This window comes from Biomphalaria glabrata, chromosome 1 (assembly GCF_947242115.1).
Source record: "Biomphalaria glabrata chromosome 1, xgBioGlab47.1, whole genome shotgun sequence".
In the NCBI taxonomy this organism is placed as follows: Eukaryota; Metazoa; Mollusca; class Gastropoda; family Planorbidae; genus Biomphalaria; species Biomphalaria glabrata.
In genome coordinates, this window is record NC_074711.1 from 5,157,983 (window position 1) to 5,170,540 (window position 12,558).

Below are 12,558 nucleotides of genomic sequence, written 5' to 3' on the forward strand. Positions count from 1 at the left end.
CTCTAATCTTTTCGTTTGTGAAGTATAATATAACTTTAAAAAAAAACCATAACGTATTTACATTTTCAATATTCTGTACCCAGCTTACACGCAAGTTTTTTTTTCTAGTTTTTCTGCCATATATAAAAATCTCTAATACTTTGAATCTAATCCTGTGTGTCATGTAGACAGCACAAAGACCATAAGGTATCTGAAGTCCTTGGTAAGGAAGGATTGTGAAGTCATTGGTATTGCATTGGTTCCGGACGTCATTGAACCGGTGTTGGATTTAAACTCGGGATCTTCAGTTTTACAGTAAAATGACTTCACTTCTCGACCACCGTCCAAATAGTCGCCGATTAAACACACTTTTCATACCCTGCCATTGGTTTTATGTTTTTTTATGATTCGTATATATTTATTCCAACTTTTTATAAATTTAACCTTTTTTCTTGTTCATCCACACATCGCGATGTTTCTCATTTTAAATAGATTCTATGTAATTCTTAACTCATTCAGTTGAGCTCTTTAACTCATTATCCCTCTCGCCTAAGCCCAAAAATAAATATGTTATCTTCAAACACGGGATAAATCTAAGGTATATAAACAGCTAATGTTTTTTAATTCCGTAAGTGTATTATTTTATCTGATTCCTTGTTTTTTTATTCACTCTCGTCTGCAGGGCGTGCGATTCGAACAGAGCCGTGGAGTAATCTTCCCCTGTTTCGCCAACCATCCCAGCGACAGATCGCTCAGCTAGCGGGAAAAAAATATTCGCTCTGAATTCTGCTCCGGTGAGAGGGAGAAAGCTACAACCACATTTATTCTTCCAGTTCCAAGTGTGATGAGTTCTTGGCTATTTTTTTTCCCGCCTTTTTATTTCCTCTACGTTAAAAATAAGCGTACATGTATCAATTGCAATTATCTAAAGTTTTTTTTGGTTTCGTTTTGTTTAAAGTTTTGTTCTGATTTTTTAATTACGCTAGAATGAAGTGATTTTTTTGTTTGTTTCGTAGGATTTGAAGTTGCTCATTTTTCTCAAGGTTGAATTGCTTTTTTTTTTTTTGTGGGCCATTTCGGTTTTCCTATTTCCTACAACGGACGTGAAAATGCAGGGATGCCGCATGATGGCAGCGCTATTGACAAGGATACGGTCACGAGGGAGAGCCGAGTGTATCAAAAAATTATCAGATGACCTTTTCACACGGATCATGTGCCATATTGTGTAATCGATGGGTCAAATGTGATACGAAGACCTCATTGGGTCAGCGCAGACCTAGAGGAGTATTTTTTTTTTGTTCTTCTGTGGTGTAGCTTTCTTTGCCTCCTGAGGAAGGATGCATGCGTGGACAGAGGTGACCTTCACCTACCAAAGGATAATCTTCCTCCTCCACTGTTTGACGTTCACCTTGACAGCCAGTAAGTAATATCATTACTAGATTATCATTTTTTTCCCACCGGCTACGCCAGCAATTTTAATCCGGGCATATCAATGGTGCTTAATTTTTCGAACAGGTATATCAAATAATACTGATGCTAAAACCCATCCAGTTTCCTGACACGAGTCTCCACACCTTCTCCTTCATGTCTCTTCAAGACTGAACCATGGTCTTAAAATATCTGTTTTTATATCACTAATCCACCCTTTCCTTGGCCTTCCATATGGTCTCTTGCATATTTAGTTTTGCTAATAGACTATTATATTGCCCATTTTTATTAAGTGCAAGTTGACCTGCCCATTGAGTTCTGATTTTTAAAAAGAATTACCATTAATTATAAATGAAATTAATAATAATTTATGCCTGGTGTGTATGTGCTGACCATGGTTATATTTTATGCATGTTATCCATTATTGAAATGTCAAAGATAGGCCAACTTATCAGGGTTTTTTTTTTGTTTGTTTATACTAAGGTTTTAATTTTATACATGACTACTGGTCTTATAATAGTAGCCCTTGTGTGTGTGAGTGTGTATACTGTCACGCTTGACAGCACATAATAACGGCTGCCCTGTAGTAGTACATGAATTATCCGTGTTAATTAGGTCACATTGCGTGTGCGTGGAGTCCTTCTAGATAACCTCGATTTGAATAGACTAGGATGTAGGGTTAATGCGGAATGCTGGGAAGCTTGTAGAACGTGTAATCAGTGACGCAATGAATCCAGAAAAATATCTGTACGATACTATTTAAGGAGCGTGAATATTATGTCATTCCCACAAACAGTTTACTTAGCTTCTTCTTACAGTCTTATCTTATCTTATCTTATCTTATCTTATAAAATACCTTTGTATTATTCTATGTAATGTGCCCCCTCTCCCGAACTCAAGCGCGTGTGTGTCCTATTTTGGAACCCATTCACTTCGTCTTGAGGCTTCACGCGCATTCTTCGTACAGTCTCTTCTCTCGCTTGGCCTTCAGTTTTTATGAGTTCTGACTTGTAGCTCACCCGTTTCTGCAGACTGCTGTAGAGTGTACTTTCACTTTTTTACAAAGCTTGTATCAACATATTCTGTCTGTCTGTCTGTCTGGTAATAAAAGGTTGCACACGTTGTTTCTATAGGACTAATCCATCTTATCCCTGACTTTCCCTTGTGCCTCTTGCAGAGTTTGTCAAAGCTGACCTTCCCATTGAGTTTAGTTTGACCATTAACATATAAAGGGCTGTTAACAGCCTTAATGTTCTGGACTGTTCTGTGTTGTTCTGGGCTGAGTTGTTCTGATTGTGACTGGGTTGTTCGTTCTGTGTTGTTCTTAATTGTAAGTAGATTGTTCTATGCTGTTCTGAAGTGTAACTAGGTTGTTCTGTGTTGTTCTGGATTGTAACTTGGCTGCTCTGTATTGTTCAGGATTGTGATTGGGTTGTTCTGTGTTGGTCTGGATTGTTACTAGGTTGTTCTGGATTGTGATTGGGATATATCTGGGTTGTTAGTTCTGCTCACACGGAGCTGTGGATAAACTTTTACTAACATTTTGTGACATAATGTATCTTCAACAAACTTGTTCTCTTGACCTTTATATGTTTGATTCCTGCATAATCTTTCAAGCGAGCACTTTTAATGTCTTCAACAACTTATAACAAATAAAGTTATAACCGAGCTAATAGCTTTACTCTGTTACATCTCGGAAACTCGCGGAGAGGCGTTTAGAATTTTTTAAAAAGTGTTGAAACCGCTACAATCCTGAAGATGTAATCTATCGCTATTTTTTTTTTTGCTGTTCAAGTGTGGGTTCATTCGTGTTAAGCACTCAGTGCGGCTAGGTGCTGGTTGAGTTAGTTTTAGGGTTTGCCTGGCAGCGGGTGAGCCGCTCAGTGACAGAAACAAATATTGATTTTACTATTTGTTGAATGAGGCGCCGCCCTCCCCAAAAAAAGAAACGCCAAAACAAATATTACGTGAGAACATTAAGTGGGAGTAAAGAGGGTGGTGGGGAGGTCGTGGGGTGGGGGGGGGGAGTGAAAAAAGTCAGACAGAAGGAGGGGAATAGTCGATCATGTCATTTAAATTGCAAGGCTGGGGTGTTGCTGAATGTCATGTACAGTGCACGATGGAGTTCAACAATGTCATTCCGGCTAGGCGCGGGTGGTCTTTTATGTCACGGTGATGACAGACTAGACTTTAACTATTGTTACAGCCTGATTCAAGGGCGTCCGGGATGGTGGGCTACTGAGTAGCAGTTGAGTGATACGTTTTTTTTGTATAGTGTGATCAAAGTGGCTACAAGTTAATATGTGAATGAAAAGTTCTTCATAGAGTTTCGTTAATGAATTGGATTTGATTGACAAGAAGTAGATTTGTTGTTCCGAATGATGAAAGATGATGAAAAAGGAATTAAAAAGGGTCTATACAGCTTATTGGGTGCCGCGGAATTGATCACATGGCCTACATGGATCACGTGGCCTACATGGAACACGTGACCTACATGGATCACGTGGCCTACATGGATCACATGACATACATGGATCACATGACCTACATGGATCACGTGACCTACATGGATCACGTGACCTACATGGATCACATGACATACATGGATCACATGACCTACATTGATCACGTGACCTACATGGATCACATGACCTACATGGTGTTACGGACACCCGTTGACAACTAAACCGCTGTAGGCGTATTATATCTTATCTGTTAAAACTTGAAACACTTGAAAAAACAACTAACTATAAATTTTATTATATTACAGACAAATTTAACTTGAGATGAATGTAGTAGACTTTAGTAGTTAAATAAAATGATATTTGGAACAAAGTCAAGCTGACTACAAAAACACGTCTTTTCACTCTGGCAATCTGGAGACGTCTGTCCAACCTAAGACCGCTGACGACAGCGCCGCTTATCTTGCATCATTCACACTGCATAGCCACCAACCAATCGCTTACTTCTTCCCACCGTCACTATAGAAACAAACACACACACACACACACACACTTCATAACACATGGGTCACATGACTTGCATGAATATGAGGATTATGTTGTAGTTTTCTTTTTGGAAGAGGGGGGAGGTATATTATTACATATTATTTTCCTAAAGCTGAAGCTAAATTTTTGTTTACGTTAGTATTAAAAAATAATTTTTCTTGGTTATGTATTCGGGTTAAAAGCTTTGAAGCCTATAAATAAAGAGTGGAAATACACTTTACAGAGGTGTGTAGAAAGGGGACAGAGACATGTCACAACTCACAGAAACTGAAGGCATGAAGACAAAAAGACCAGGGATTCCCCTCTTGTAGAAAGGTTTTCATCTCATTGCAAAGAAAGTATCCAACGACAAATCTAAAGCCATGCTAGTGTCGAAACCATCAAATGTTCTTTAAAACGTATGTTAATTAAGAATTAAAAATAACCACGCCTTCAACTTACGAATTCGGTTTCGAGTGATCCGAGGATTCTTAGTCAAGGCATCGCCGAAACAAAAGATGACTAAATGAGAGTTCTGCTTCAATTTGACTGAAGGAGAATTGACAATACAAAAATATCAGGTTGCCTTTTTGAAGAAGTCCGCAAGAACAGTCACTCTTGGCGTTTTTTCTTGTAGCGTCTAAAGAGCTGAATGTTTTGTATGCAAGTGAAAACTCTACTGGATGGCTACAATACAAACAATGCACTACTATTCCCACCATCACAGAAGTCAATAAAGGTCACAAAAAGGTTTCTGCTAGAGCAGGGGTTCTCCACCTGTGGGGTCGATTGACCATTTGCCAGGGGTCGCCTAAGACCATTGAAAAAATGGATTGTTTTTGTCTGCTCTTCTTTTGTCGTATGCGGGGGGGGGGGGAGGGTCGCAGTAGAGTGGGGGATTGTAAAAAGGGGTAGCCGAGATGAAAAAGTTGAGAACCGCTGCGCTAGAGACGATTCAGACTATAGAGTCAAGCCTCTGGTATTTGTATTCGTTGAACCCCTTGATCCAAACAGATCCAATGTCGCTCAAAACTATTACTTCCATGAAGACATTATAGCACTACATGAAGATTTATTAAATTTTATTCTGGCAAAGAAATACATAGACCCTTGAAATCGAGGGTCAATTTCTGCTTTTCTGCTGTTTTTTTAATCAGAGCATTTAATTTCTATCATAAGGATGAAAAATAGCCTTTATTGCAATAACATACACATACCATATTTCATTGTGCTAGGCAGAACTCACGGAGAAATGTTTTCTTTGGAATATTTTTGTTTTCTGTTATCGAAATCTTGTAAAGTTCAGACGCTTCTTTAAAAAAAAAAAAAGGAGATAATGATATCCTTAGAGTCGGTCATATCATTGCAGCTACAAGGTCGAAGGGAGACCATTCTGTATAGCAGGCCTCAACACTGTCTTGTAACGTCACAAGTTGTGGGCAGTTTAGAACAATAGGGTTAGGGTGGCGTGGCAATGAGCTTTTAGTCTCTGTCGAAGGCATGGATTTGAAGTCAGTCATAAGTATAGAGAAGACGCTTTTTTTGCAAGGTTGTCAATGACGAAATTGGTTGTAAGCAACCCATTACTAACAAAAATGCTTAAAACGGCGCGCGTCTCACATAACTTCTGACAACCAGTCTAATTCCTAGCTTTCACATATGGCTCAAAGTCCGTTTGTAAAATGTTTTGTAAAATGTTTTACATGTTTCGGATGTTCCTTCAGAGTTGAAGATAGTTTACTTCCTAGTCCAAACCTCCCGCAGGACGAGGGGGGATGGGAGCGGGCAGGGTTTAAACCCTGGACCATCGATATATTCAAACGAGTCCAGCGCGCAAACCTCACGACCAGGCAGCCATCCAGCGGAACAGTTGCCACGGACATGAAAACGGGCAAAGGTGATCAGCTGGCGCCTAAATCAGTAAGCTTCAGATAGGACACTATAAGCAAAATCACTAAATTTAGAGGCACTTCACGACAGAAGAATAAAAAAGTAAAGTCTAAACTCTAAACCATAACTAAAACACCCTTTGACAACTATAAAGGCACTTTTCTTATTCCATATGCTAGGACATCCTCCCACAAATGCTCCTTCTTCCCTAGTGCCATTAGAGCATGGAATGGGTTGCCTGAATCAGCCAGAAAAATAGCAGAGGATAAGTCTCTGATAACGTGCATGACTACATCACTGCGCGTAGGACGTAATTATCTTCTCTTTGAGGTTACGTCTAATATTTATAAGGTAAAATAAGGAAAGGGCTCAGTGTCTTTATCTGGCTACCCCCCTAGGAGAAGGAAAGCTCTAGATCCAGGCCTCTTTGGCTACACTCAAACATTGAAGGACTTAGGTAATCAACCCTGAGGAAAAGTCAGAATCCTGCGACCCTTAGGCAGCTTTCAGGACATTGAGCTGCATCCTAACAGAACCTGAGACATTGCTTATCCCAAACTGTGCTGGGCGTTTGCCACATAGGAATGGAGGATCTGCTGCTTGGGTGTCAGGGTTTCGTCTCTGGTCATCTTGTCCTGCAGCATAACATGACCCATGGTCGTTCTACGGCAAAGGGTGGCCAACACACAGGAGACAATCTGTTGCATGCAATTTGAGCTGTCATAGGATGTGTTTTTTTCCCCCACCTACCGGAAACAGGAATAATAAGTGCTTCATTTTCTTCGTTCAGACATAGTTGACAATGAATGAAGCGAGAGTGACTAGTTTGACATAACTTGCAAAGCTGAAACGTTAGTCTTAGGAGAATATTAGAATAGGATTGTATGGAACTTAGGTGTTGTTGTTTTTTTTTTGGGCAAGTTAACAAATGTTAAGTTTCAAACGAAAGATATTTTTAATATTGTTAGGCGCTTCCGCGTTGTGTCTTATGCAGATAAATCACACGGAACACTCCAATGACAAGATCCAAGAACACAGTCGAAAGGCCAGCACTGTAAGATAGTTGACTCTGATAGTGAATGTCGAACATTCTGGTGGAATCAACGTTGGTATCGTCAGTTAGGAGAGAAAGAGTTAATAATAACGAAGGGATCCGTCGAATGTCGTCAAGCTAAACGTCTATAAAACTGCCTCTCTCTAAAGCCTTCAGAAGTGTTCTGCTAACATTTCGCTATTCGTCCTCAAAGCCTAGTCTAGTTTTTACTAGTCGCGTCATTTCCTCAAAGCTTCCCCTATTTATGAAACAAATTTCTAATTGTGCCATTACAATATGCATTACTCAGTCCTCCAGTAGGAGACTTGACTAAAACTATTTATACTTTTATATTAGCAAATAGAATGTACTATAACGAAATTTGATTTGAAAATCTCTATAAAGAGATAGTGTTACAATACAATATGGTGTTCTTTTCTAGGCAAAAGCAATAAAACAGATAACTGTTTGGCTTATAAAATGATAGTATCATCTTAAAATTCGCTGATTTTTTTATATGGTAATTACTATAATTTTTTTTTACCAAATCTATATACCTATTTTAAAATGACAAAGAAACTATAATTACATTATCAGTCGAAAGGAGTATTTTTAAGCACAACAGAATTGTGCCCCCTTATGTCGTAGATACTATTTTTGTTTTAAAACAATTTGACAAGATATATAAAGTATCCTGGTGGCTACAGCTCTGTAATGTCACAGTAAGCTGCCTCTGACTTTAATTCATTGTTAGCCAGAAGTATACTTCATAAATAAATAATAGATTATTGCCTATAAGGTTCAAATCTAGATCTAGTCTAGTCGATCAGCCATCCAGACAGAAAATATCAAGCCATGTCTTCTATAGTATTCCGTTCATTTAGCGAACTAAAAGTATTGGATACATTCATAGCTGCCTGTAGACACTCACCAAACACATTTCTGTTAGAGTCGGGATTTGAACTTGCCCCTCCCATGATAGGTTTTTGTCACTCGACCACATATCCCACATTGTTTCTGTTCCTTTCTATGCCCCTTCATTCACGTGCTCTGTGTTTCGTTTCTTTCTCTCCTCTCCCTTCTCTTATCTTATCTTATATAATACAGACGTTACTTCAAAAAAGAAGATGATTACATCCTACGCGTCATGCATTCAGTCATGCATGTTAAACAATGACCTAAATTCTGCCAAGTCATTGGTTTTCCTGGCTAGCTCAGGCGACCCATTCCATGCTCTAATAGCACTAGGGAAGAAGGAGCATTTGTATCAGTTCTTACTTTTCTACCTATATTGTGACTAGTGTTATGACATGATTAGGAATTAGTTATTTGTTTCGGGAATAGGGGGAAAGTTTTACTTAGCGACGATGACGTTAAGTTTGTTAAAAAGTAAGAACGCTCTAGGAGTTGATAGAGACAAGACGCTTTTCTTATCACAGCAAGAATAAGAAGTAGTTTACAGACTTAGTTGACATCGGACGATTCCCTTCTTGATCATTAAACATAGTTGTTGACCAACATCAGCGTCGACTACATATCTTGATTGTTTCGGCATTTCGCCGGTGTTGCTGATTTACTTTGAAGGTTACCTCCTGTTTATTTCATTATACTCATTGTTTGCATTCGACACCGCGGAAGAGCCATAACACAGTAGAGTTGGCCTCAGTCAGTCGTAACCACTATGCCTCATCTCGTAGGACACTTTATCACGTGACTGTGTTATGGAGAGACACTCCCGTCCACATAATATCACAGCTTTCGTTTTGGTGGTAGAGGACCCTGCCATTTTTTTTTTCGAATGGCACGCTTTTCTTACAGAGCTGAGGCCCATGTTTTTTTTTCACTGTCCATAGCTTTCTGGGTCACCATCTCTCTCCATGTAGTGCGGTCTAAGGCTATGTCATCCCAATGGTCAGTATCAATTTTCACTGTTTTGGGGTTCGTTTGATTACTTCCACGTAACGGAGGTGGGGGGGGGGCGACCATTTTTTTCTTGAGCCAGACGCGAGTAGCCCGTAAAGACTTTCGGAATGCGATAGTCCTCCATCCTGCGAGCATGTCCGAGCCAGTGACTATATGTTAATATACTTTCCAACCGATTCGTTTCTATTTCTTTTCAAATTGTCGTGCGAAATTAAAAGAAAACAAAACTAAACAAATATAAAAAAAGAAATAAACATGCGTTGAAAAAATGGAGTTAATGTTCCTTGTGGGTTGCCCCTGTGGGTTAGTTTTACTCACTCATTGCATTACACATAGACAGCACAATAATGAGCACACGTATTTTTGGTACGTTGCTGATTGACTGGAACTGCCGCTTAGATCTTAGTTTAAAGATATTTATATCTGTGTAAGCTCTTATATATGTAACAGAAAGATAATTCAACCATTTATTTAAGACAAAAAAGAAAGATAGACAAATGAGAGATCGATTCCTTAGATACTTTTAAAAACTTCATTACTACTTGCAAATAAAAAATAAATAGTAATTAAATACATGTGCAGACATCTCATGGGAGGTATGTTATTGTCTAAATAATCTACAGTCTCTTTAGACATTATATTAGTGACAGATTTAAAACAAATAATTAATTTCTTAACTATAATTAAAAAAAAAGAAAAGGTATTGGTCTGCCCAGTAGGAAGGGGGTGATAACATCTATCGCGCCTTCCACCTGGTACAACCCCTTTCATTTTATCTTGAGCGCTTTCACCAAAGATGCTTGCGCTCCATCATGGACATACGGTGGCAGACCCACCGCACTACAAACAGCAATGTCCTTGCGAACGCCGGTATGGACAGTAAAGAGAGACATCTTATGGTCCGACAGTTACGCTGGGCAGGCCACGTATCCCGTATGGGAGACGAACGTATGCCAAAGACAGTCTTTTTTGGTGAGCTAAAAGGTGTTCGACGTAACAGAGGCGCCCCACGGAAACGCTTTAAAGACCAGCTTAGGCGTCAACTTTCCTTGGCTAACATAGAAGAGAGCACCTGGCTGCATGAGGCGTCGGAACGAGACAGCTGGAGGTCACTCACGAAGGCCGCGGGATACACATTTGAGACCAAACGAAAATCTGCTGTCTAAACAAACGCAGACGGCGAAAAGAAAATCTAAATGGAACACCTGCGGACAATCCTTATGCTTGCCCTGGATGTGGCAAAATATGTAGGTCACAGCTGGGGCTGCGCACCCACGGGAAATACTGAATTCCTCACTAATCTTCGGACTCGAAGACAAGCCTTATTATTGTTTTATATTTATGAATGATTTAATTTGAGATAAGAGTTGGGTGTGACATTAGTACAAATGGGTTGAAATATCAATAACGGCAGATGTTGTAAAGAAATGTTTATATGGCCGATGGTTAACGAAGGTGTTAAAGGGTGTATCACGTGACTACCACAACAAGCAACCACCTTCACTCCCCCAACGTATGTCAGTTCCCCATTAAAGCTGGGCAGACTCAGGGGCGACGTTATAACCACGACGTTTAAAAATCCCAATCCCGTGATTTGAACTCGAGACCTCGTGTCAAGAGAGCCAAGCGCCAAGCCACTCAGCCACCACACCAGTGGACATTGATGTGTGCAGTGGCATCACTAGAGGGGTGCGGGGGATGTGGTCGCACCGTGTGACACCCACTCTAGTGACGCCACTGCACCACACACCCCCTATTAAGTTATAAAAACTTAAAAGATAAATACTCCACAACTTATTTTCCTCTAGCTATATAGTTCCAGTTAAAATATCGATATTGGACATTGATGTGTGCAGTAAGCTATTGCGTCAACATTCTAATGTATACAATGTCAGCCAAAGTTAGCTCAACAAGCCATCCAGACCCTTTCCCGCCTCGCCTTTATACAGCCCAATATGGAAGAGAGGGCAAAAAAAAAAAAAGACAAGAAAGCTTTCATATGCATGAGACTTGTGTACAAATGTCCCAGCATCCCTTGCGTTGGGTAACAGCAAATTTTGAAGAAAAAAAAAGTTGCGGAAGATCTTATTTGGCTGAGCGGGAATTTGAAAAAAAAAAAGAGTCTGAAAGATTGAAAGGAAACCTGTCTGGCAGACGATAGATAACGATTGCTTCCCCTTTCCCTGATATTTCCCATATTTTTTGGAACTCATCTGATCCACCGTTTTTATGTGCATTAAATGTAATTGGATCATTCTTGGTACCGGCATTGAACAGTGGGTTTTTTTAACGTTTAAACGATAATTTATTCAGAAAATAGTTACATCATGTGGAAAGTCAGACTGAGGATTTCGTTGATAGCTGGAGGTAGGTAGAAACTTGTTTTTTTCTCACAAAACTGAAAAAAAACAAAACAACAACAACATTGTATTTAAAAATATTGCAGCAAAAAAACAAAAACAACAGATGCAATAACAGTAACAACAGTTAGAATAACAGAAAGAACAGTAAGAAGAACAGAAGTACTAACAGCAGCGGCGAATTAAAAAATACCAATAAAGTAACAAGAATAACAGTAACAATAATTGCAACAATATCAATAACATTGATGGTAGATAAAGAAAAATAGTAACAGCAATAACAATAACGACAAGAATTATCGCAAAAACAATGAAAATAATAACAATAAAAAAAAATAGAAAAAAAAATTTTTAAAGAATAAAGTGTAGTTTAGGGGAAGAACTACACATTTAGAGCAAAATGTCTCAATGCTGTAAGATTTATTTTCCCTTTTCGATCTCAAACAAAATGTATTTATTTAATAAGCTATTGGTTAATTTTTTGATTGATTTATGCCTTATCCTACTCAATAATAATTGTGCAAAGTTTTTTAACTTCATCCGAGACTGAAGTGGAAGAAATTACGCGTTCAAACTGTGTACCAAACAGAAAGACAGACCAGAATGAGTGGATTTACGCTCTGTAAAAATAGCAACAATGATTACATTTACATGTGGGTAGTTTGGGTTACAGCCCTTGCGGGTATATGTAACTTTTGGAAGAGTTTTATATGGGGGACACGACAATTCGTTCACTGACATTTCGTTCACCGACAAATCGTTCACGACTTTTCGTTCACGCGACTATTCGTTCACCAGACATTTCGTTCACCCGACAATTCGTTCACGCGACTATTCGCTCACGGACTATTCGCTCACAGACAACTTGTTCACCGACAACTTGTTCACCGACAGTTGGTTCACGACAAATCGTTCACGCGACAAATCGTTCACTAACAATTCGTTCACAGACAAATTG

At 39.2% G+C, this 12,558-nt stretch overlaps 1 protein-coding gene across 2 annotated transcripts in view; it reads left to right on the forward strand.

Moving 5' to 3' along the window:
• The first annotated feature begins 669 nt into the window (after positions 1–669).
• Positions 670–12,558, forward strand: part of LOC106053984 (lachesin-like) — a 145,025-nt gene continuing 133,136 nt past the window's right edge. For both annotated transcript variants that reach the window (XM_056018148.1, XM_056018155.1), the window contains exon 1: positions 670–1,398. In XM_056018148.1, the coding sequence (XP_055874123.1) occupies positions 1,317–1,398 (82 nt within the window). In that variant the 5' untranslated portion in view covers positions 670–1,316. The remainder of the gene's footprint in view (positions 1,399–12,558) is intronic.